General features: G+C 39.5%; 1 protein-coding gene across 3 annotated transcripts in view; it reads right to left on the minus strand.

Moving 5' to 3' along the window:
* CORIN (corin, serine peptidase) overlaps positions 1-27691 on the minus strand; it is a 177847-nt gene that overhangs the window by 118353 nt on the left and 31803 nt on the right. For all 3 annotated transcript variants that reach the window (XR_013545826.1, XM_073001292.2, XM_073001291.2), the window contains exon 4: positions 14255-14465. Coding sequence is in view for 2 of the 3 variants with exons in the window: in XM_073001292.2 (XP_072857393.2) it covers positions 14255-14465 (211 nt within the window). In the remaining variant the exon portion in view is untranslated. The remainder of the gene's footprint in view (positions 1-14254; positions 14466-27691) is intronic.

Consider the following 27691-nt stretch of genomic DNA (forward strand, 5'->3'; position numbering starts at 1 on the left):
GAAAGCTGGTATAAAACTACTCAAGCAATGTATGTGTGTTGATTGGCATCCGCCTGATCCTGCAAAAACTGCACTTATGTTGGGCAGTACGGAACAACATAACAAAATTTCTCACCCACTCATTCTACCAAAGCTTTTGTTTACATTCCTCCTTGCACACCTAGGATGCATACTAGGTATATATCATTGGTGCTACTGGAGACTATCAGGTGAAAGAAGCATATTGAAAGAACACATATTTTGTCTTCTATAATCAGCATTTCCCAAACAATGTACAGTATTTCTTCTGGCAGATGTTGCACATTCCTAAGTAATGTTGTTATAGTATACCTTTATGCAGTATTCACACAATATTCTTAACCAAGGAACTGATTGTGGGAATTAAGAAATTGATGTGGAAGTATATGGGCCCTCATTTTGACTGTTCATGTGCACAAATTACGTGCCTGGAGGAGACAGTAGAAAAACTCTTGTACTGTAACTTCCATGTGTTTAGCAGATGGTATAAAAATGGGATTTACAGTAGGACCCTCTTATCTGCAGGATCAGTATCTGCTGATTCACTTACCCACTGTCTGGCAAGTATGAAATTAAATACTGTAATAAAAGTATTTTTTTTAATGTGGGGGGGGATTACATGTTTTACCAGAACTGGTCATGAGAGGGAGCCAGAGATGTTTAAAACCTCTCCTCTTGAAAGCTTTCTCTCCAGAGGCAACAGCGGTGGCTCCTCGTGCCTGGTGGTTTACCCGGAGGTATTTTTTTTAAAAGTGTCAGTGCTTGGCGATCTAGGAGGGAAGTGGGATGGGGGCATTTCTAGCCTTCTTGCTTTGCATTAAAGCCTGAGTGCATGCTTCCAGACAGCTCAGCATGCAAGTAAGTGGCTCTCCCAAAGCAACATCAGTGGGCTTCATGCTCCCTTTAGGTAACCTTCAGGTTTGTGTGGATTGTAGGGCAGGCAGGGGGGCTTTGTTCTTATACCTTTCAAATGGTTCGTGAGGGCAGGAAAGGCGTCTGGTTTGGGAAGGGAGATATTTGATATAATTGCATTTTTCAGCATCCGTGGGGGGCTTGGAATTAATTCCCACCGATATGGGGGCCTACTGTATAATCAAAATCTTTGATCAGACTGGGTTTGATATCTGCGTACTTACTTTTTTTAGCTTTAAATATTGTCTTATAATGATGAAAGCCTCCTTGGGTCCTTTTTAAGGAGAAAGGTGGGATGAGAATGAATGAATGAATGAATGAATGAATGAATGAATGAATGAATGAATGAATGAATGTGGAATAGCCTATGCAAGTGATACAACCATATCTGCACAGAAACTCTTCCATTGTCTGCTAAGTGAGTGGACTGAAACAGACAAGCACAATTCTACTCCCTCTCCACATTGGTAGTCAAGTGCATGAATGTGGTTAAGACTACAGTGGTGCCCCGCTTGAAGACGATAATCCATTCCAGCAAAATCGCTGTAGAGCGAAATCGTCATCAAGCGAAATAAAAAAAAACCCATTGAAATGCATTGAAAACCCGTCAATGCATTCCAATGGGGGAAATACCTCACTGTCCAGCAAAGATCCTCCATAGGGCAGCCATTTTCCAGTGCCTATATAGTGAAGAATCCATCCTGAACACAGAGGGGAGCCATTTTGCACAGCAGGCAGCCATTTTGAAAACCAGACGATCAGCTGTTTTTGATCGTCGTTAAGTGAAAAATCGGTTCTTTCCATTGGACTATTTCAGCAATGTGGAGAGGGGGGATTTGCTGCTTGGGTAACAGCCTGTCCTCCATATGATTTTACCCAGGCTTCATGCTCTGGAGAGGATACTCCAGCTCAGAGCACGTTACCATAGTCTCTCAAGACTGAAGGATGCCTAAGAAGGTTCCCGAAGCAGGGAACCGATTGTCGTCAAACGAAAATCGCCCATAGAATCATCGTTTTGCGATCGCAATAGTGATCACAAAAACATCATCGTCAAGCGATTTTGTCATATAACGAGGTAATCGTAAAGCGGAGCACCACTGTATAGGGAGGGTATATAAAATATGATAACAACAGTGCTCACGGTCCCTGTTGGTTCTGCTGGACCTCTGTGGCTTTTGATACCATCAATCATATACAGTGGTGCCTCGCTTACCGAGCGCTCCGTTGAGCGATGAAATTGCTTAGTGACACCTCACGGGTGTCTTTGGTGGAAAACAGCTGACTCTGTTGCTGCTCCCAGACTTTGGAACTCCCTTCCACAGGAGACTAGATGGGCCCCATCTTTGCTATCCTTCTGCAAGCAGGCAAAGACCTTTCTGTTCAGGCAAGCCTTCCCTCAGTAAATGGCTGTTACTGTTACGTGATTTTTAGATGGATTGCTATGCATTACTGTTTTGACTGTATTTTAGTACCAATAGGGCTTTCCATTTTTGTGTTTTCCATTTCTCAGAGTGGCATTTAAAACAAAGATCTGCATACTTATTGTTCTTAGCTTTAATATTGCCTTTTAATGATGTAAGATGCCTCTTTATACTCATTGTTCTTAGCTTTAAATATTGTCTTTTAATGTTGTTAACCACCATTGTATACTTATTGCTTTCAATTTTAAATATTGTTTTTCAGTGTTGTAAGCTGCCTTGGGTCTTTTTCAAGGAGAAATAAATACGTTTTGCCACATAAGTGATAGAATGACAGTTTCCTAGCACCCAAAGGCCTGCCAAAACAATTCTGTCTTGGATAGATCAGTGGTTTAGGTATCTGGCTTCAAAGCCACAGGCTGGGGGCTCCATTCCCCACTGTGCCTCCTTGACAGGGGCTGGACTGTATGATCCACAGGATCCCTGCCAGCTCTCCTGTTCTAAGATTCTCTCCTGAATTCCTGAAGAGATGTCTTACTTCACAGGAACTTAGGAAGAGAATTCCAAAGCATAGGGGCAATAGCACAAAAACATCTTTTTCTAATATATTCAAGCAAGACAGCTTTAATTGTTGGCAACTTTAAAGGAGCAAATCCAGATGGCCTCAATTGCCACAGGAGCTCATATGGGTAGAAGTAGTCTTATGTGGGTCCCATGCTGTTCAGGACTTTAAAAATAATAAACAATCTGGAAACATCAGCAGGATTTTAGACTAAGAACAATAAGAGAATTTGATGAGGGAGGTAGTTTGAATTTGCCCAACCACAATTTGCCCACAGAAAACATGTAGTCACCTGATCACAGTCTTCTCCAGTCTACTCCTTGAGTGACATATATTGTAATTCTGTTTAAATTCTAATTTTACATGAATTTGTATCCTCTCTTCCCTTATTTTCTGATGTGTTTTTGATGTATCTTCCTTTTTAATAACATGTTAATGAGGCACCCTCAACTCTGTCCCTGGTTTTGCGTTATACAACTATTCACATTTTCATTTGTGAACCGCTGTGGGATATATACCTTTCCATTTTCTTCTCCCATTTTCACTCTGACTTTCTGGAGAAACAGTTTTTGGGGAATATTTGCAGCCCAGAAATATCAAGATAATAAGTTAAAGATACTAGATATATCTTTGATGAAAAAAATTATGTAGCTATTAAGGAAAAATTAACTTGTAAAGGAAAATTGTAGTACATACATTATGTAATGTGCAATGAAGGAAAGTAAGTTTTTCTTTTCTTCACTTTTTGTGGAGTTTGCCCAGAAACGTTTCAGATTGTTTTCAGCTGTGAAGAGAGCTGCTAAGTATGGGTTCCACTAAGAACAATGCAAATGTTAATATTGGTTTCAATACTATATGAAAACCATTCATATAGTATCTATGGATGTAGTCCTAAAGACAACAGAATATTAGCTGACATAAGAAAAAAGAGTGAAAGAAAAATATTGATATGGTCTAGAATACCTTCAGTTAAATCTAGGGAGAGACCTGGACATAATGTTAATTGTATGAATGGAAATTGTATGCCTAGTTTTTTATTAAAAAATATGAGCAACTTTGGGGCCATAGGTGAGAGAAGGAGCAGTTTATTTCTTTCAAGTCTTTCCCCCCATATCCCAACAAAATTGTCTCCCTAAGGCTGTTATTTGCATTTCAAAGGAAGTTCCTCTTGGTACCAACAAAGGCTTCTCTATAAATGCAAACTGCTGTTTCCAAAAGACACTTTTGTCAATAACTCCCAACCCTCTACACATACAGAGATGCCTGAGGCTGCTGAGGCTTATTTATGGCTGTTATTCATATAACAAGAAAGGCAAGTTAACTGCTTTCACACAATCATTTCCATAAAGTTCAGTTTGGCCCTGAGTCTTGCAAGATCAACCAGCGCATGAAGGGGAAACAGTAATTATTGTTTAGTCTACACAAGGATTTGCATGTATCAATTATCATAACCAAACAAATATTTTGAATACTATTCACGAACACAATGTGGATGAGATAGGCTGGGTGTGTGGTCATATTAGCATGTAACTACTCACAGCTCAATCTTGATCTATAGTATTATTAACCCTTTTTTTCCCTGACACAATGGGGGTTATTTAAATATGGATTAGGCAGTGTGTTTGGTATTTTTAAGTGTTTCTAATTGTACTTGTACATCATCCTGGTATCTGGAAGAATGAAGGATGGTTCAAATACATGAAAATAAAAATAAAATACTGTATAAAACGTTCTTGAGAGCTGATTAGGGTGAAAGCCAAATGAAAGAACCATTTAGAGCAAGGAATAGAAAGAGACTTTCTCCTCTGAAGTTTTTTTGTGGGAAGGTGGTTGGTATGTGTCAGCTGCCTGCATATTTAGTAGAGATGGGGGGTATTCATATTTCTATATGAATACGAATACCCCCATCTCTAATATTTAGACTGAAATCCTGTCATGAAGCTCCCCATGACAGAACTGGAGTTGTCATCAGTAGCAAATCCCTGCTGAAGGAAATTACAACTTCCGTTTTCCTCTGCTTTCTGCAGCTTATTCTAACTTTTTCCTGCATTTTGCCCTCACCAAATCAGGCAACAGTGGGTCATTCCTGTGGGTATTTTCATAGATCTATATAGAATGGATTATTTTTTATTTTATTTTATTTTATTATTTTTTATTTTGCTATTAAAAAGGTTAATAGGGCCTTTTCGGTAGATTAGGGTGTAGCTCATTAGACACATTAACTGTTATCATCTGTTGACAGATATAGACATTGTTGCCCTTGTAGATTTTTTTGTCCTCCACCATTGTGCAGCAACCAGAAAAAGATGACATGACTGTATTTGAATAAATGTAGATTGTTGTGGCAGTGGAAGACAGGAGGGCCTGGCGTCCTCTGGTCCATGGGGTCACGAAGAGTCGGACACAACTTAACGAATAACAACAACAAATTGTCGTACACGAAAAAATAAAACATCCCCTGAAAATAAGCCCTAATGTGTTTTTTGAGCAAAAATTAATATAAGACCCTGTCATATTTTCAGAGAAACATGGTACATATATGTACATGTTTTTTGTTCCCTCAAAGAGTTTCTGTAAAGGAATAAGGCTAGCCAGATTTTCCTTCACCAGGGCAAGTTATCTCACCTTCCAATCTATATTTGACAAGCAAACAGACACAGATGGGTTTTGCCACTCCTCCCCCAGACAAATACCAGGACCAATCTTACGTTAATTAAACACTGGCATCTGTACAGTCATTGCACAATACCTTTCCTATACAAACATTATTTCCTATCACCTTGGAAGCCTCCAACCTTTTAACCTCTTTGCAAGATAACAAATCGTTTTCCTGTCAATATAATACAAAAATGTAACCATGTATTTCCATAATTGCTGTCTATAGACCCACCCTGTTGACACACCCTGTTGTAAAGTTCCATCCTTTCTGTGATTCCCACTCCAATAAAGTTTTGGATTCCTTTGTAACCCCGTACCTTTTGCCAATAGGTCATGAACCACCTATTTCTCTATTTCTCCTCCCACTTCTTTGTACTATGAACCACCCATTCCTCTTCCCATTCCCTTGTGTAACCAATGATAAAAAAAAAGTCCTGGTTTTCCTGTGCATGGCATGGTTGTTCCCACCTACACCTAGAGGCATGACTTCCATCACGTTTTTTATCTAGCTAAATAAAACAGCAACCATTTGAACTCTCTCTCTCAAGTCAAGATTTATTGGCAATTAATTTTGACTTGGAAATTCTAGGGGCTAGCCTGCTCACCCCTCTTTTCATTTTATACTGAAGCCCACTCCTATAAAGAAAGTTCATCTGAGAAGTTGGCTGAAGGACACTGATGAGGCTTTGTGACTAAGCTGGGTCTCTTTGTTCCGATTTGGAAAGCCCCATATTAATTTTTATAAGGTGCAAATAAAGCTACCTAATGATTATTATCATAATATGCATATTAAATTTGGAGAACTGGAATTACTTCTCTTTCATACATACCCACAGAATCTCTGTACATAGCAAAACCAGGGCCAAAGCCTTTGTGACTTCCTCCTCCTCCTGCTCATTCATCTGGGAGATAAACTAGGTAAGAAAGGGGAAAGAGGATGCCCACTAGCAAGCTTTGCTTCTCAAACACTGCCTCCTTCAGTAGAGGAATGAGATGGGTTGAGGCTGAAACCCAGAGAGACTGCCACCAAGGGAATCTTGCAACTAACTGGCCTTTCTTCAGTGAGATAAGGCAATATTAACAATCTAAAATACTGTATAAACAACCTAATACAATTTGTGTCTTAACTTGGAACCAGTTGAAGTTCCAACTTATTTCTAACAGCTAATCTCATTGCTGCAAAAGCTAACTGAGGGCCTGACTATACATGGATTGAATAGGGATTTTCTGTAGTACACTCGGGCAGCTTCTGCTGCTGAAAATGTTCTTGCCATTCACATGGGGCAGTGTTTTGAAAAAGTCCACACTGCACCAGCAGTCATCCTTATTCCCAGCTTCCCACCCTGCTCTCTATCCTGTCCCTCGACTTCTTCCCTTTTCTCTTTTTGATATATTTATATAGCAGTGATAGATTTATATAGCACATAGCAAAGGGGATGGAGGAGGAGGTGATGGAGGATTTGGGGAGGGGTGACAAACTCAACAACCTACAGTCCAAACGCACTTTAGTATTCTGGAGGAGGGGAAAGGAAGCACAGTGATGGTGGAAGCAGTAGCAAACCAAGCAAGTTCAGAGTGAGTGGAACCTCCAAGAAAAAAGGAACGAGAGGAGGTTGGGGAGAGAGAGATGGAGGGGGCGAGGAATTCCAAAGCGGTTGAGGAGAAATCTGCTGTCACTAATGGGTGGGGTGGAATGGGGCGGAGACCAACTTCATTTGACCCACTTACTACTGAATGGGCTGTAAATGGCACCAGCTGCATGGGGGATGGGGCTGAAATCAGCGGACCAAGAGAGGCAGTGACACATTGCAGAAACAAAAGCAAAGCAATGAAGGCTGAACTGTCACAAAATACTATTAACTCTGTCATTTTTTTTATCATTGTACTAAGTGTAGGGTTTTTAGTTGATTCTTTAATTTATTACTAACCGTTAAGGTTGACCTCTGAACATCAGAATGCTCTTTGCACTGCAGATTAAGACTTTTGATTGGTTGCCTTTTATACAAGTCACTAGAATGGTCCTGGGACCCTACTGTCCTAGGAGTAAACGTACTTCAAAAGAGTATCCAAAAGAGAACAGTGGGTCTCAGTACAATGAAGGATCAGATTCCCCCAGCCTATCTCATACACTATCTGAAAACTATTTGCATCAAGCAATACTGACAGCCACATTATAATCAAGGAATCTATTTAAAGACAGCTAATTACCAGATGCTTTCATCAGAAGAAATGCATATGATACCACCTCTTCCCTGACACAGAGACACACACTGTTTCTTGAATCACATCAGGCTGCCTAGAACTGATTGCCCTCAAAATCATCTCTCTCATTTAAGCCATATTTAACTATAGCCATTCTTGCTGAAAATTAATTTGGTGATTGATGGAACTTGCCCAGGTCTACTCAGGACTTTTTGGGGAGAGACTCCCAAATCATCTCTTCCTGGTGTTTTTTTTTTCCTGCTTCTTCTCTCATAACCTGCAGTATGTTCAGAACAACCATTTCTTCTGTAGCAATGGAAGAATGGAACTTTTGTATCTCAACCAAAGAATGCAACTCATGGGAACATAGACTTAATACCATTCCATAAAATGATAAAAGTTCTTGATTTCTAATTCCACAAGAAATACAGGAATAATTAAGTAAATTTGTTAAAAGACAAATGAATCTGTATTTTGATACTTAACAGTATAATATGTGTTAATTTTTAATATCAGTTAGAACAACTGGTCAATTTGCTTCCACAGTCTCAGTTGCATCTATAGCATGCTTTTATATTTCACCCCTCTCCCTGTCAACAGTTCTTATCATTTAGCCCTTTGCTACTGTTCAGCTGACATACACAAATTCCCAGCCCACCAAGAGCTTTTAATAACAGCACTCTTGATGTGATTTTCAGCTGTCACTTCAGCGCCACTCCTTGATTATTTCAGTTCACGCATTTGATACTTCACAGTGCTGAGTGACAGCAAGAGTTTGCCTTATTTTAAAAGTAATAGTTATTCAATTGAATTAAGGCTGCATTCAATACATTCCATTGAACTAAATGGACTTACTTGTGAATAGATGTGTATAGGCATATGCTACAAAACTGTTATAGTATACAGCAAAAACATTATGGAAGACATTGATGAAGATACTTGTTTAGGCATGACTTGCCACTCTCTAATTCTGCACTGGGATTCAGGCTGCGAGTCCATTCTCTGGGTCTCAGGCTTGAAGCAGAAACCTCAAGGAATGGGATGCTGCCAATCTGGCAAGCGTAGCTTCAGAACATGCTGTTCAGACACCTCCAAAGCAATCCTGTTTAGCTGTCACCCTGCCTCTGATAATATCCTTTAAAATAGCCTCTCCACTGTGTCTCTTTCACACACATCATTTTTCAATGATTGCTGAAAAATGCACCCTATATCAGTGGTCCCGAACCTTGGGCCTCCAGATGTTCTTGGACTTCAACTCCCAGAAATCTTGGCCAGCAGAGGTGGTGGTGAAGGTTTCTGGGAGTTGTAGTTCAAGAACATCTGGAGGCCCGAGGTTGGGGACCACTGCCCTATATGATCCCTATATGATCAAAATGGAACTGTCCCTAGGTCTTAGGTTTTGGTTTTGAAGCCTTAAGGGCTGGGATGAAGCTGACTGGGAAAGTCTCTTGTGTGTCATTAATTTGGAACTCCTGGCCATCACACATTGTATCAGAAACATTTTTTCTAAATTTATGGGCTATCCCAGGTGTAATCTAATGCTGTTATATTATCTGATGAGACCCATCTCTTTGCAGAAGCACCCCCACCCACATCTCACCTGGTGAAGAAATAATATTCTTGAAAATTTGCACATTTTTGGCATCTCTGCACACTTTTTGTACCTTTTTGTTTGCCCTGCAAAGGTATTGCCCATTGTGGAGTTTAGAATTTGTTTGGTAACAACATGGTTATCACTGCTTCTTTTTTATTACAAGGTTCAAATATGATTCAAAATGAGCCATTGCAGGAGGCTTTCTCTTACGGAAGCATGTCTCCGAAGAATGTGTAAAGCAGTTTGCATAGCCTTTTGTGTCTTGATCAATATTATTATGGGAGAGGGGAGGGAATTTTGTGCCGTGTTTGAAAATAATTTTATAACTTTGGAAATGGGGTGTGTCAATGGAGAAAGGATTACAGTTTTGATTATTAGAAAGAAGCATCTAAAAATAAAAAGTAGCAAACAAGGGAGAAATCCTCCAAAGAATGGAACCAATATGCAATATACCTGAATATATTTTTAATTGAAAATTGGAATTGCACACCATTAATGCGTTAGCATCTTTCAGTTGTTTTGGTAGATGGCTAAGGTAAATTATGAGAAGGTGTCAAATACTAAAAATATGTTAGCAATCATTAATGTAGTCTCTGAGTATTGTTATATGTCAGTAGTAAGAGTATTACCTAGAAGAAACTTGGATACCAGTGTGGTGTAGTAGACAGAATGACAGACTAGGACAGCAGCCGCTGGATGGTCTACTGACCTTGAACAGCACGGCTGACATTTGCCCACCATTCTGCATGAGGCAAGACTGCTCTCTGTCACGTGACTTGTGACTAAGAAGGGCAGCGCAAGTATAGGAGCGCTCCCCCTTGCTTCACCCTCTTTCCTGTTTCGGGCATCGCGAAGGAAGGGGTGTCAGTCGGAAAGAGCATTGGTGCTTGGCTTGTCAGGGACAACAGCTGTTGCGTTGGTGGATGGGAAGGCAGCTTCTTGTGCCCTCCCTGGGTTGTATTTCTTTATTATTTCTTTATTATCCTTTGCTATTTTGAGCTTTTTTCACTCGCCCCCCTTCTGTTTATTGATTTGGCACAATCGCTCCTCAGGTAGCCTGTAGAGGTGTTGAGAGGATTGGTGATGTTATAGAGGTGTCTGCTGCTGTGGCCTCGAATTAATGTGGTCCACGATAATTCCTCAGGTAGTCTGTAGAGGCGCTGAGAGGACTGGTGATGTTATAGAGGTGTCTGCTGCTGCAGCCTCAGATCCGTGTGGTCATAATTATTCCTCGGCCAGCCTGGCTAGGCTCTGTAAGGAACTGTGATAGAGACATCTGCTACTGTGGCCTCGGATATGTATGTGTCACAATTATTCTTCGGTTAGCCTGGCTAGGCTCCTTGAGGAAGCTGCTACTGCAGCCTCGAATTGGTGATAGTTCACCATAGGGTCCAAGTTGAGAAACATGTACTGTTTAGATTAGATGGTGTTCACCTGTTGGATGCAGGTTTGGACATAATTTTTGGAGGACATCAAAAGGGGGGCCTGCTTTTCGAGCTTGGGTGGCTATTTGGCAGGCATGGGGCATAGCATGGCTAGTCCCTATGCTGTGGCAGGTAGTGCGGAAATAACAGGTATTTTTGGTGTGTCCCAATTGTAATCTCAGGTGAGCCAACAACACATCCAACCTCCCGGCTCTGCGGATTGTGTGATTACAGGACTGGTGGCAGGAAAATGCCCCGAGCCACTTCCGGACCAACAGTCATCAATTAAAGATGTCTTGAGGTCTGGGGGTGTTTTTTAGCAGCCGGCCGGGTTCCTGCTGTCTTTGACCGCTGGAACCGGGGCCAGGGACCCACCCATATCATGTTCAAAGGGGTATTTGGATACCCCTGCCATTTCCCTGTTTCCACACTGCAGCAGGCCCCCTACTTTCTCAAGGTTGGAAAATACAAATTTTGATGTTAATTTAATTAAATGTGGTCCGTATTTAATCCATAATACTGTCTCGCATCTTTATTCCAGGATTGGGTGGGCAAGAACTGGGTTGAATCCCCACCATGGAAACTCACTGCTAAAACCATTCCTTAAATATCTCATTTAAGTGGAAAGCTCTATTAGAGTAATTAGAAGCCAGCTCCAACTTGACTGCACAAAATGCACACAATGAATTAGTTGCTAGTCACGGTATCAGATATTTTAATCCAATACAAAAAGACACCAAATATATGACAACAAGTTCAATATTCTTAGAATATCTGGAAATGTTTTAAGTCAAAACATTTTTAGAAGCTTTTTGTAGAAAAAATGAGCATCACAATTGTTTCTGCTCTTTTCTTTTTGTAAGCCACTGCAAAAGTAAACTTAGTTAGAGGTTTCTAGATGAAGACTGACAGTACACTATAGCCCAAACATGCTTTCAAAGAACTAAATGAATTAAAAGCAAACGACTCATAAAATGATGTGATATTGTTGTGGGGTAGTGGAGGAGGGCGACCTTGCTAGTATCTGCTCGTTCATTTTTAAGTCTAGACAAGCACTCCCATAATGGAATAGAATACCATGGAGTGTTCAGCTACTGATGCATTAAAATCAGACAAAACAGTTAAATCTTAAAGTGCTTGGAGATGGGTTTTATATTTGACAAAACTATGACACACAAACAGCCCTATTACATTTGCATAGTGATGACTGTATTGTCAGTAAAAAGAAGTACACTTTTCACATAGCATCTTACTCGGAGATAAGAAAAGGGATTCAGTAAGAAAAATCTGGAAATTCTACAACAAATGGGGAACAATTGTATATTCAATGTGCTAAAAATGTGCTCTCTGAAAAGATCCTTCAGGCATGAAGCTGTTTTTCCCCTCCCTGTGGTAGTCAGGTGGGGAAGGCAGCAGTAAAGTACTATTTGGGAATACGCAATGATCAGTTGCCAGAGTCCGGTGGCTCAGATGTTGGCATATAAGGCTGACAAAACCTTGGACAGAGATTGTGTGTGGTACACCTAGGATTTGTGCTTGCCATTTCTAAGCAATCACAGTGATTGCACATAAAAGCATTGCATAAAGTAGTCATGAATTATTCTGTAATCACATGGAAATATTATGTGTGAACTGATGCTAATCACATTGCAAATGATTAGACTTCTTCTTTTGGAGAATTAATTTTATTTAAAGTTCTACTGAGAGTTATACTAGCACATCCTACTTCCAATAAGAGTCACACTGCTATATCTGCATCAAGCACACAAGCGCACAGAGACACAGGGGCATGTATTAAGAGTGATGAGGTTCTGCTTTGTACACAAGATTGTAATTTTTCAAAACTGGTTTTGATTTACTTCCACTTGCTTGTTTTATGTAACAGCTTGCTAATGGAGAAGAAATTTGCAAAATGTTTTTTTTTGTTGTTGTTGAATCAAACACCATCTTTGCTTGCCTGTTTGCTGAACTAACTTTCCTTAGGATTAAATTACAGCCTGAATTAAATATGTAGTATGCAACAGAAGAAATCTGCAAAAGTCTGGTTCATGTCACACTTACCAGAACTACATGGAGGAGGGTTAAATATTTATTCCAATTTTTAAAAAAGTAAATTTGCATGTACATGTATGGACAAGTGAGTTCTTTCTCCTTTTTTCATTTGGGGGTGGTAGGTTTTCTAAAAAGAGGGAAGGTTTAACCCTCCTCTTTTCTCATATGATTTGATTTCTGGCCTGATCCAGATTGGACATGCTGCTGCTTACTTCCAAGGAAAATTTGGGGGGGGGGAGTGGAATTGTATCTGCACATTAAGCATTTAAAATTCCATATGGTTTGATGGTTGGGTTGTTTTTCTCTGCAATAGACAGCTACTGGAACAGAAAGTTTAAGGTGAAAGGAATGGTTATCTCCTTTTTTTTATGATGTTGACATTATTGGTCTCTTGAAGTGACTCCACCAATTGTCACCTCTGGTTCTGCTGAAGAGTTTTGAATTTTAAATTCCTCTAGCTGTGCAGCAAAAGTGTAGGGATTTACAGAGCAAAATAGGTTCAAGTTCCCCAGAGTGGACCACCTAAACCTTTTCTCATTAAATGGCACTTACAATCTCAATAACTCTGAGACATTAATAGGAAAAGGATAAAGGTATCATAACTTATTCATGTGAACAAATCAAACAGCAAACTGACAAACATGACTGCTTTTAGCAACAAACCTCAACAGATTAAGGAGAAGAAAATAACTGAGCAGAGAAGCACGGCTCTCCTTGAATTTAGGGGCAAGTAAGGAATGATTGGTTATTGCTGGATAGACTGACACATACCCCCAAAAGGTAATTCCCAGTTAAACCAACTAAAGGCAGCAAGAGAAATTGCAAAAGCTCTAACAGGTTCAATCTACAATCGACTGTATTTGTTGTCACATCTGATTTTGTATACATAAGGGTTCACATACAGTTAGTTTTCTTATCCTTCACCCCACTAGCTGCCACTGGTAATAAAAGTAATACTGTACTAATAATAAATGTTTTATTACGGTCATTGACCAGCAAAGGCAATAAAAGTAGCATAATTATTATAATTGTCACAGAACCCAATAGCAACTAAATAGAATGCTTCCTAAGAAAGATTGTTTATACATTTGACTGACAACAAGTGTTTACCACATTGCACAATTTACGTAATATGAATCAACTCACTCTAAATGGAAACTTGTTCTGCTCCTAGAAAATTAGTTGTGAACCACAAATTTAGGAACAGGGTAGGGACAGGAATGCCTATGTCTGTTTTTATGTTCCTTGTAGCTGGTTTTGCTTAGGAAAAATCTGTGGCAGGCAGCTATAGATTACAGACCTGTTTTAGGAAAGAGATCGTAAGACTTAACTCCAGATCGTGTTGCTAAGAATAGGTATGCAATATTCTGATATAACTAGGTCCAATCACTGAGAAACTTGGGTCCCCAAATACCTGTCATCACCATCATTGATGCACTCAGGAAGAGCAAGGCTGCATCCGAACAGCATGATGTGTTGATAGCAGCTGAGGCGGCTGAGATAACTGAAGAACTTGAGAAATTTTTCCATTTCAATGCTTTTGACAATGGAAAGGACTGGTGTTAAAGTGGTGCGGTTATATGGCAGCATTTGGCACTGGCCATAGGTCATATTTATGCAGGAGCCTGTGAAATAAGAACACATTTGTGACATAAACTGACAACACTGTTACACTAGAAGGCAAAAAAAATATGGCTAACTAAATCAAATCATCAACGTGACATTTAGGCTTCACCACACTTGTCTGGAAGCAAGACATACTGGGACCAGAGAGGATTACTTCTGAACAGATACATATAGGGTTGTAGTGTTAACTCTATTTCTGTTTTATTAGTCTTTCTTCTTTCTAATTCTATCTGTCCAGTGCTTTGTCTTCCTTAAGCCTCCTTGACTATTCCTTTCGCTCCACATTTAGTTTCTATTTTGTTGCTTGATATGTACCTTCACTTCACTTATCTACATCTTGGTGCACATGGAAGACATGAAGCCAACGTTCTGCCGTGTGGTTTTCCACCTCAGCAGCTCAAATATACACAACTTATCAAGAATAAGGGGGGAATTTACCTAATAGCAGTTGATGGACATATATTCTATTCATCTGTTAAAATTTTCTTATGGGTTGTGAATTCCATGAAGTAATAATGCAGTATGTAAGAAAAGCACAACTGTATACATTTTCCTCCTCTTCATGGACTGCTGCCTTGTCATGGCGAAGGGGCTTGAGTAACTCAGAGAAGCTATGGGCTATGCCGTGCACGGACACCCAAGACGGACAGGTCATAGTGGAGAGTCCCGATTAAATGCAATCCACCTGGAGAAGGAATTGGCAAGCCACTCAAGTATCTTTGCCAAGAATGCCCCATGATCAGAAACAAAAGGCTAAAAGATATGACGCTGGAAGATGGGCGCCTCAGGTCGGAAGGCGTCCAACATGCTACTAAGGAAGAGCGGAGGACAAGTAGCTCCAGAGCTAATGAAGTGGCTGTGTCAAAGCCAAAAGGACGCTCAGCTGTGGACGTGCCTGGAAGTGAAAGGAAAGTCTGATGCTGCAAAGAAAAAACACTGCATAGGAACCTGGAATGTAAAATCTATGAACCTTGCTAAGCTGGAGATGGCAACAATAAACACTGACATCTTGGGCGTCAGTGAACTAAAATGGGCTGGAATGGGCGAATTCAATTCAGACGATTATCATATCTATGATTGTGGGCAGGAATCCCGTAGAAGAAATGGAGTAGCCCTCATAGTAAACAAAAGAGTGGGAAAAGCTGTAATGGGATATAATCTCAAAAATGATAGAATGATTTCAATTCGAATCCAAGGCAAACCTTTCAACATCACAGTAATCCAAGTTTATGCACCAACCACCAATGCTGAGGAGACTGAAATTGATCAATTTTATGAAGACTTACAACACCTTCTAGAACTGACACCAAAGAAAGATGTTCTTCTCGTTGTAGGGGATTGGAATGCTAAAGTAGGGAGTCAAGAGATAAAAGGAACAACAGGAAAGTTTGGCCTTGGAGTTCAAAATGAAGCAGGGCAACGGCTAATAGAGTTTTGTCAAGAGAACAACATGGTGATCACAAACACTCTCTTCCAACAACACAAGAGGCGACTCTATATATGGAAATCACCAGATGGGCAATACCATACTCAGATTGATTATATTCTCTGCAGCCAAAGATGGAGAAGCTCTAGACAGTCATCAAAAACAAGACCTGGAGCTGATTGTGGCTCTGATTATCAGCTTCTCATAGCAAAATTCAAGCTTAAACTGAAGAGAGTAGGAAAAACCTCTGGGCTAGTCAGGTGTAATCTAAACCAAATCCCTTATGAATACACAGTGGAAGTGAAGAACAGATTTAAGGAACCGATTTGGTGGACAGAGTGCCTGAAGAACTTTGGATAGAGGCTCGTAACATTGTACAGGAGGCAGCAACAAAAACCATCCCAAAGAAAAGGAAATGCAAGAAAGCAAAGTGCCTGTCCATTGAGGCCTTACAAATAGCAGATAAGAGAAGGGAAACAAAATGCAAGGGATATAGGGAAAGTTACAGAAAATTGAATGCAGACTTCCAAAAAATAGCAAGGAGAGACAAGAGGGCCTTCTTAAATGAACAATGCAAAGAAAAAGAGGAAAATAATAGAAAAGGAAAAAATAGAGATCTATTCAGGAAAAATGGAGACATTAAAGGAGCATTTTGTGCAAAGATGGACATGATCAAGGACAAAAATGGGAGGGACCTCACAGAAGCAGAAGAAAATGAGACAAACTGCCTCTTTTTCCTCTTAAGTTTGTGTAATTTCCCAGAAATGTCTCAAGTGTATTTTCTTTTTGAGAATAAAGCAGAACATGCATAGCAAGAAGAGGACTGACTAATTGCTGAGAAAGGCACAACCAACCTATCCAGTGCTTCAAAGTCTTAAACAAAGCAGCAGTCATCCTGAAAAATGTTAAATTTGTGCAACAAAATAACAGGTTGCTTATCACTAACTGTGGCTCTTTCAGTGGTCATCTGTGAATTCACACCTATGGATTTTCCTGCACCTATATAAAACATTCTAGAACCTTTTAGATCTGATTATCATGTTACAATTAAGCACCTGTTCCCTTCAACTACACTATAGCATACTGGGATAGAGGAAAGGCGGGTAGACTATGTGAGTTCACAGATGGCCAAAGCTACAAAGAACCAAGATGAGTAACCTGTTCTTCTCTGTGGCCTCTATGACCCACACACAGAAAATTAGGAAGCATGTCTTTGAGGAGAGGTGGATGTCATAAGAAAATCTAGGACAGCATGGCTCTGCCAAAATTTACATATTGATGTGATCTTGCATCCAATCTGTAATGTATCACAAATGTATCTGGCTGTGACCATACAGCTGTTTTGCATATGTTGGGTATATTTGCATATGCCATATACAGTGGTGCCCCGCTATGCGAAAACATCACTGTAAGGGGCAGGAAAAGCCTATTGGGACTTTTAATGGCCGCGGATGACCCGAAATGGCCCCCCGCAGCGTTTTCGCAACCTCTGTAAGCAAGGGGAGGGCGCGAAAACACTGACGGGGTCATTTCGGGTCATCCGGCGGCCATTTTGGAGCCGCCGAACAGCTGATCGGCGGCTCCAAAATGGCCGCCGGACGCCCCAATCGTCGCAAAGCGAGTGCGCCGATTGGGGCAGCTCGGTGCGCTCGTTAAGCGAGGCACCACTGTATATTGTAAAAGGGCAATTGATGCTGTAGTGGCTAGAGCTGAATAATCCCTAACCTCCTATAGGACAGGTAGTCATGCCAGCTCATAAGATAACTTCATATCTGATGCCACCTGTTTAGGCAGCTACAGTGATGAGACTGGTTGGCCCTTTTTGGAGGTACCGTAGCAAGCAAAAAGACACTCAGTTTGGCAGAATGAGTTCTGGATGGGTAGAAAGATAATGCAGAATTGGACATCAAGCATATATAAGCTCCATCTGAAATCAGATACAGAATTTGTGTAGAAGGTTGATGGAATTAAATCCTGTGAGAGGTGGAATAATGACACCATTTTCAGCAAGAAGAAGAGGTCGAGCTGAAGTATAATCTGGTCTCTATGAAGATCTGCTGAATAGCTCAGTAGCTTAGGTATCTGGTTGGAAGTCCAATTCCCCACTGTGCCTCCTTGACAGGGGCTAGACTCAATGATTCATAGGTCCCTTTCAGCTCTGCAGTTCCAAGATGATGATGATGGTTATTATAAAACTTCAGTAAGGTGGATCTATCCAAAATGCTCATAATTCACTTCCTCTTCTGCAGCCAAGAAAGCAAGTTTCATATCTGAGACATAAATCCATGTTTGTTAGTGGCTCAGATGGTTTGACTGAGATCTTTGACAGAACAATTATAGGAGCAGATGTGGGGAAAGGAAAGTATTCTTAGGGCTTTTCAGACATTGCTTTACTTACAGATGAATGAACCACATGATACACAAACACAGACTGCCTCTGTTAAAGCATGTGCCAAGACTGCTGCCAAATAGACCTTGATGGATGATGTCAGGTTATTCTACTTTATATGTAAGAGGATTTCCAGTATATCAGGTCTTGTAAGGCAAGACAGATTGCATGCAGTTTTGTTTGGAAATGATTTGAATGCTTACTTTTTCTTCTCATATGACCTGTGACTACTGAGTTTTCAAGAAGCTTGGATTATTTCTAAAACATCCAGAAAGAATATCAGCATAGTTTTATTCTCCGTGCTGTGGGAAGTGAATATCAGGGTTCTGAACTACACTGTTGTCAGGAGATCTGGTTTGAAGAGAAGGAACAACCTTCCTCCAGAGATTCGCGCGGCCCCTACGCTGGGTATTTTTAAAACTCAATTAAAAACATGGTTATACATCCAGGCCTTCCCTCCAATCAATTCCTGAATCCTTTTCTAATTTTCCTTATATTCCTTTTTATCTGCTGTGATTGTAATTATTATTTTACGTTTATGCATAATTTGTATTTTAATTGTATTTTATTCTTATATACTGGAAGCCGCCTAGAGTGGTCTTATAGTCCAGATAGGCGGGATATAAATTAAATAAATAAATAAATAAATAAATGAAGAAGAAGAAGAAGAAGAAGAAGAAGAAGAAGAAGAAGAAGAAGAAGAAGAAGAAGAAGAAGAAGAAGAAGAAGAAGAAGAAGAAGAAGAAGAAGAAGAAGAAGAAGAAGAAGAAGAAGAAGAAGATTGAGAAACTCCTGACTGGACAAAAGGAGTAGAAGTGCAAACCGTGATTGGCAGGCCACCATAGTGTTCCTAGAATGTGATCCACATTGTTCCATCTGAGCTTGACCAAAACATTTGGGGATAATGGAGGGGGTAGGGAAGTGTAATGTAGAACACGTTTTTGCCTAATATCATTGAAACTGATGCCTTACTAATTCTGGATACAGATACCACTCACAAATAGACACAAAACTCTTGCTTAAAGCATCAGCCTCTACATTATCCATAGCTGGTACATGGACCATCAGTGAACAAATGATTCTGTGAATGTACTAGCTTCCTAATTTCAGGACCAAGAGCATCAGAATGAGCCCTCCTCCACCTGCCTGTTGTCAATTGCCACTTGAAGGGTCTGGCCCTTCAATTACTTCTGAAAAAAACCTCAGTCTCTTTGTGACCACCATTAACTGTAGCACATTTGTGTGTTTTTTGAGACCAATAAAAAAACTAATGCCCATGCATCTGATAGTTCTTGCACGAGCAGCCCGCCTTTAGAAGATGCATCTGTTGTTATGGTCCAGAACAACTGTTTCAAGCTGAACGTTTGACCTTAGGTTTGACCAATTGAGAGCTATCCACCAGTGAAGCATTGTGCAGATACACTGTGAGCATGGAGGTTCTCAAAAAGTTGTTTGAATTGCCTGATGAATCAGAGTTGTAATATTTCCATATGTAGTCTGGTATGGGGAAGTACAGTATAACTACAGTTGAAGTCATGAGCCCCAGAACCACTTGGTCATAATGCATTCATAAGGCTATGCACCTTGATCTGCAATGCCCATGCTCTTCAATAAGCAAACTGGCAGTAACAATTTGAGCATTTAAATGCACCTCTATTAAGTCAGTGATCTGGATAGGCATCCTAAACCATGTAACCTCTTACATCAGCTTGAACAAGCTGATGTAAGAGGTTTAGGATGAAGTGTATATTGCACTGCAGTGATGTTTCTGAAGAACCAGTGATCAGCCAATCGTCTATATAGGAGTAAACCATAATTCTTTTCATGCTTACATGTGCTGCTGCTACTGATGTGCATTTAGTGGAAATTCTTGGGGCAAAGAAGAATGTCCCAAAAGAAGAACTTTAAAAAGAAAAACCTAAGTGCTTATCACAAAGTGGAGAAATCTCTTGCAGAAGGGGTGAATGGCCGTTAAGTGTTTTGGAGAACTGTGGTGACATACCAGATTCCTTGAAGTAACAATGGGAAGATGGTCCACATAGTGACTGTGCGGAAATGTTTGTCAATGATGAATGGATTCATCTCTATCAATTTTTGATCAAAAATGGGTATAGCCCACCATATATTGAGGACAGAGTTCTACCTTGAGTAGAAATCTCTTGTTATTTTATAAGAATGCACTAGTCCTATGGTCTCCTTTTAAAGCAAAGTATTGATCTCTTCCATCAGGATTGTTGTTTGTGGTGTAATCTTGGCAGTGCCCTGAAGTGATAGGTTATCAAATTCAATACCTCATCTAAACTTTATGATGTGCAAAATCCCAGAGACTGTGGTTATTGATAGCCCATGTTGGAAGTGGAGCCAGAGTTTGTCTCCAGAGGTGGCACTGGTAATGAGGCAGGGGCAGCAATGGTGAACAAAAAAGCAATCGAGAATTACATTTCTTCATTCTTTCAGAAGACCCACTGTTGTTTGAATGTAAGGGTGACAATGAGAGGAAGAAGTTTGAAACTAAGATAGTCTTGATGGTTTGTAGGGAGGTGACTTAGAATGATGGTTTGATGAGGCAGGTCTAAAGTAACAGTGTTGTAAAGGACCTTGCTAGTGAATTTCCAGGTGTTTCACCCTTGCTTTCATCATCATGGTCTATATTATGATCTGTCTTCTTACTAAACAGACCATATTTGTCAAGCAAAAGATTTTTCACTCTGCAGTGAACAGTGGCCTGATTATATCAGCCATACATGTTAATGCAAGACTACTGCACTTTTTAATGCATTATATCTGGTATGGTCATATCTGGTATGGTGAGCTGTACTAATTTTTCGTCTCATTTGATGAAGAGTTTCGGCTTGAAAAAAATCACTGCCATGTTTTGCTGATCTTCTGGCAAGTTGAGCAATATGGACATTACTGTATTATTTTTTCCTAAATGTGTTGTTGATACATCCCCATGTAAGCTTCATAGCTGACAGAATTTAGGGAAAGACCTTTTTAAAAATTCAATGTTCTGCCCATAACAGCTAATTGAGAAAATGCCTCCGTCAACACATATAATGTAATTACTGATCTTAAGTACATACTCTCAGAATTCCTTTTACAACTATGAAACTTTGATTTCCTTTAGCAATTTCCAATATTGGGACATATACACGGTTTATGATCTCTGACCTATCTTTATAATTCATGTCAAACACTAAGAGACAAAATTCTGCAAACATCTACTGAGAAATCCTATTGAATTCAGAGGTGCTTGCTCTACCAAGGTAAATGGTTTAGGATCATTTTCTTAGTTAATTAAAAACATCTAACACTTGATCTTTAAATTATTCTTGCTGTGTATTGAGGAGTCTCCCACAGATTGGTTTTAAGAATTCTTATATTGCATGTACCATGATTTATATATTATGTAACTGAAAGCTTAACTAAATCTTCCCTTAATATTCATTTCGTTTCTTTCTTTTATATCCAAGTTTGCACAGCATATTGCAATCTTTTACACAGTTGAATTTCACTTAGGTTTTGTATTAACTGTGTATCACTGAGAAAAGTTTCCTCAGAAGTATTTCTAACAGATGGAAATAATATTTATTTCAACTTTTTGCACCTATTAATATGTACTCTTTACCCATTTTATACTATATGAGCAATTTTTTGTGGGGACCATATCTTCTGCTATAAGGCCCCTCATTTCACCAGTTAATATATTTTAGAAATGTTCATGGGAATCTCTTCTGAAGAGAAAAGTTAGGATGGGAATGGACAACTTCGGGAGGTTGATTTTCACACACACACACACACACTCATCAGTACCTCTTGCATTGGCACCAGACTCTGAAATGGCCAAAATTGGAGGCAGGAGGGCATAAGTAGAATGAACCAGATGTTCAAAAATATTTCTATTTTTCATTTTAGAATACGGTGGAGTTCAAAGTTTGGAGAATCTTTCAGCCTCTGTGATGCTCTTCTGGACTTTTGGGGCAGAAACCCCTTTCTTTGTTCAATTTTATTCTTTGTGTAGGGGCTTAGTGAAAATCTAGGGCCTTAGAACTAGACTTTGGAAGATGTCCCAGATTATAAAGATATAATGATGTGGTGCCAATGACTGTAGACTCTAGAATCTAGAGGGAAATACCCCTAGAGAAATTTAGCACTGCCCTTGTCTTACGTGGGAGTGGCTAGATGGGAAGGAATAGAATGAGATTATGAATGGCCAGTTACTAGGGAAGTAGGATAGGGTGCCAAGGAGGGAAAAGTTAGATCAGTTGAGGTGGCCAACTAAGGGGAAGGGGAGGGGAAGTGATGAAAAGTTCGAGAAATATGGGAGCTGTAGTATTGATTCTACTTTAAGCTTATAAGTTGTTGCTTCTGTTGTTATGTTGAGTTGTCTTTGTATTTTATTTTCACGAAACATTTCAATTCTGTTTTTTATAAAACATATATTATTCCTGCTTTATAGAGAATTCTGACAGCGTAATGTTTGCCACAATGAACTCACACTAAAACGATTCAAATATCCCCCTCCCTGACATATAAAGTTTTAGAGATGCTTTTGAAACAAGTACAAAGTCAAAATTATAGTCACAGTATTTGAGGAACTCAATAGTATAAAGTTTCAACACCTCTGTCAAATTGCTGTTAACTGATTTAATTTATTGTTGCTTTTAATAATACTTTGTATGGGGAGGGGCAATATTGTTCCCAGGTCCAGATGTCCCCATAATGGGCTACAAGGACTCTACAAGGAAGACTACATATGGCCTGGTCATTAAAGTGTTCGACTAGTCTTAAAATGTGCTGGGTTTCCAGTGACTATCTTTTAGCCTAGTTTATTTCATGGTGGATTTAGGGAAACAATGAACATTGTCCCAAGCCACTTGACGGAAAGAAGGAACATGATAGTAAGTAAGCTGTAGTTTATGCCACTGGTTCTTAACCTTGGGTTACTCAGGAGTTTTGGACTGCAACTCCCAGAAGCCTTCACCACCAACTGTGCTGGCTGGGGTTTCTGGGAGTTGCAGTTCAAAAACATCCGAGTAACAAAGGTTAAGAACCACTGGTTTATGCCTTTGTACTAGGCTGGCCTTCCAATTAAAGCAAAGTGAGGTAACGATCTCAGGCAGCAGATTTTAGAGGTTATGAAACAGTAGACATTTGCCAGGGGTGTTTTTGTTTTGTTTTTTGTTGTTGTTGTTTGTTTTTTAAAGTTTATTTTTCATGGCTTTCTACTGTTTCTACTGCCGGGGAAGGGAAGTTTATTTTATTTTATTGCCTCAACTGTCCAAATAACTTATTTGACTTTCAGTAATATGCACCCTGACTTTGGCAAATGAGGCAGAAATATGTCTGGGGTATCTCTGTTTCCCTGTATCTATATGGAAAGTGAACCATCCTCCTCCTTTCAGGATCTGGTGAACTTCATCTCGGTGGTGCTGTTGAGGTCCCCAGGTTCTTCATTTTCGATGACTTAAAAATCCATGCTGAGACTGAGGTTTCTGGGCCAGCTCTTGAGTTCTTGGAAACTATTGCTTCCTTGAATATGTCCCAATTTGTCAACAGCCCTGCCCACATGGTGGACCACACACTGGATCTATTTTTTTTTTCAACAAGGCAAGGAGATGGCAGCTTAAGGGTGACTGACCTGGTGTCTGTCCCCTTGTCATGGTTAGACCACCACCTGATAAAATTCACTCTTTTACCCTCCACGGGGAGATGTGCCCCCATTAAGATGGTCCGTCCTAGCAGGTTACTGGGATCCAATTCGTTTCCAGGATGCAATGGGAAGGATACCAGCTGATACCAGTTGGCACACCTGTCAAAGGTCAGGTTGCCGGATGGTATGCCGTAGTGACCCAGGCAGCTGACATGATCACACCCAAACACTCTCTCTGCTTCCAAGCCCATCCTGCCCCATGATACTCTCAAGAACGACAGGTGATGAAGTGAAATAGGAGAAGGCGAGGGAGCATTTGAAAGTGGCCCTCAACAGTACTTAAATTCAGAGCCGCAAAAATCGTGACCAATATCTACTCAGCAGCTTGCCCAAAGCCATGCAGGCATTGAGTTAGGTATCTGACACCAGAGCCAGAAGCTGGGGATTCAATACCCTACTGTTCATATCAGAACAGCCAGCCTATGTGGCCTTGGCAAGCTGCACAGCCCCAGGTCTGTGAGGACACATTATTATTATTATTATTATTATTATTATTATTATTATTATTATTATTATTATTATTATTATTATTATTATTATTATTATTATTATTATTATTATTATTATTATTATTATTATTATTGTTATTGTTATTGTTATTGTTATTGTTATTGTTATTGTTATTGTTATTGTTATTGTTATTGTTATTATTATTATTATTATTATTATTATTATTATTATTATTATTATTATTATTATTATTATTATTATTATTATTATTATTATTATTATTATTATTAATTTCATTGAATATCCACAAATGTGGAAGGGATCCTAAACCAGAAGTGGATCAATTATCACTCACATGCTACATGCATTCTCCAGGGACCCAGCTCCTGCTGCCAACACCAATGCCCCGGGGGCCCCAAACACCGCATCTTAATTTTTAAAAATATATTTTTTTATAAAACAGAGAGCTTAGACTGCTCTTACATGGATTGGATCTACAGTAAGTCACCTTCAGTTGAATCTATATCATATTTTCAACAGTTAGTTATCTAACTATTACTTCTTTAATAGATCCAATGGAAGAAGCTATGACCTTGAGTTCTCAAGAGCTGTAAATGAAAGGATTTTTGAGGTTTCTAATTCATGAGGTTGCCATAAGTGAGAAGCAATTTGACAGCACATAACAACAACAAAAAATAACTTTGAACACTCCAGCATTGAATGGAAGTTCTTTATCCATATGATACTGTATATCCTTGGAGACGAAGGAATTGAAGGAAGGTTCTAAGTATGAGGACAGGGCAGAAGATAAGCATGGGTGGTGAAATTTCTGCTGCTGGAATAGGTGATCCTGCTTTATCTGTGTAATGGAGATATGGTAAGGCGCAACTGGCATGCTCCTAAGTGTCCTCTCTCAGAATGCACAGCTCAAGACGCATTGTTTTCTGGAAACTTAATGCAATAAAGTACCTGGCTTGAATGGTTAGAGTGATAGTGGAGAAAATTCTTAACTTAGTTAAACAGAGACTCAAGATCATAGTAGATCTTCACTGGCAGAAGGGGCAGTAAAGAATTCTCAACTCCCATTCTATCAACATAGTACTATTTAATGGAGTTATTCCAGTAGCAAAGGTACTATTACACTCTGCTCATTTTGAATGGTAAGAAACTGTCTGAAGCACAAGAAATGCCAAAGAGGACCTGGCTAAATAGGTGCTGGAAATTATAAACCAAAGAAAGCCATATGTGGAATTCTCTAAAGGAGTCTCTGGTATGATCTTTATAGAAAAGGCTCTATTGACTCCCACCACCCTTGATAATTAACATTCTTCAGACTTCCTTTTTGGATAAATTTGGGGTCAAGTAACTTTAAGTTTTCCTCCATGAGAGGCACTGTCTTGATCGTTCTTAGTCCAAGTTCAGATTTAGTTTAAGTTTTTGTTTTTTAAATAGAAACATCCTTGGCTACCCTGGGAAATAACCTATGCTAAAATCTAGACAGGAAAAATGTTGGTCCTGATAGTCTTCACAATGATATCTGATAGTCTTCACAATGATATCTGATACCATGGTATCCTTCTGTAATGTCCTTGTTTTGGGATTTCAGTGCATCATGTTGATGCATTCCCAGAAGGTGGCATTAAGCCACTGCTGTTTCATTGTCTGGTCTAAGCATTTACTTAGTGCACTGTTCCCTCCACCCACTCACACATCGCAACCACGTATGCTTTCTAACATCCATGTGAAGCCACTAGGAAAAGTTATTCAGGGATTTACAGTAGGATTACATCTCGCTGATATGTCCATGCTGCTCAGCATTATTTTTCAATTGATCACAAGGAACCTGGCAATGTTCTGAGCAGTTGTCTGGTTACAGTGGGGCTTTGGATGTAGGTGAATAAGCTGAATTTCAACTCAGAGATTCAAACATGCTTCCTCCTTCCCACGTTAATATTGTCAGAATGTGCATTGTCTTCTGAGACTCTGTTAGACGTCCTACATTTTAAAAAGGATTGGCTGGTGAGGGATTGAGACAAATCTATGTAAAAGCAAGGGGTGGCTGTACATTAAAGTTAATTTGCGTAATCTCCAAGTAAGTTGGTGGAAAAAGTTATTGAAGATAAAATTGTCAAGCATATAGAAAGAGAAACCTTGCTAAAAAGTTAACATCACTTTTGGAAAGAAAAAAAACATAGTTGTGTGGTCCTTGCACAATACAAATGCAGCAATAGGTGATATCTCTGCAAAAGTAATTCCTAATTTTTTAGAGGTCGTTGAAAGTGTCATATGGTATCCCAATGTGGCCAATGCGGAAGGGAAGCATCTCATTGTCTTTACATGGGCTTCCAAAATGCTTTGGCCAAGTCTCTCATCAAAGACACCTAAGGAACCTTAACAGTTATGGAAGTGGGGAGTGGTTCAAGAACATGAAAACGGAGACAGTAAAAATAAGAGATCACTTCTTACAATGGAGGGATCTGAGCAGTGAGGTCACTGAGTGATCTGTACTGGTACTAGCACTAGTAACTTGTGTTCATAAGTGACTTAAAGTGAAGGAACAATATTGTCCAAATTTGTTCACGATACCACATGATTTAAGGTGGTTAGAATAAGTAAATAAAGCTCCAAAATGATTTCTTTAGATTGTGGAATATATATTAGAACAGAAGCAAGTGTAAACCAATTCATATATCTCATAATTCTATATATATTAATTTCACTTATATACTCATGGGATCTGGCCAGTGTGTGCTTCTTGTAAAAAAGTAATGAAGCAAGATTCCACAGTGGGCAACATTAGAAAAGACTGAAACAAGTGCTCTATGAAACATTTTTAAAGCAAATTTAGTTGCCATTTGGCTGAAACAAATGTTGAGTAAGAGGAGAGACCACTGAGGTTTATAAAATCATGCACTTTGTGAAGAAAGTTACTGGAGAGAATCCTTTCTCCTTTTCTCATAATACTACTGTCCTTAAAAGCTGAACAGCGGAAGATTTAGAACAGGTAGAAGGAAAAACGTCTTCACAACAGCACATCATTACATTGTCAAATTCACTGTACAAGAAGTAGTGATGGTTAACTTGGATGGCTTTAAAGGGAAGTGCTATCCTGCAGGGTTTTTCGATGTATTTCTAAAGGATGGGGCCCCTATGGCTACTAATCATGACAGATACATAGTTCCACCAATACCAGAGATAGTATCAGCTGCTGAGGAGCAAAAATAAGGGATACTTTTGCATTCATGTC

The sequence above is a fragment of the Pogona vitticeps genome, chromosome 5, assembly GCF_051106095.1.
Source record: "Pogona vitticeps strain Pit_001003342236 chromosome 5, PviZW2.1, whole genome shotgun sequence".
NCBI classification, from domain to species: domain Eukaryota; kingdom Metazoa; phylum Chordata; class Lepidosauria; order Squamata; family Agamidae; genus Pogona; species Pogona vitticeps.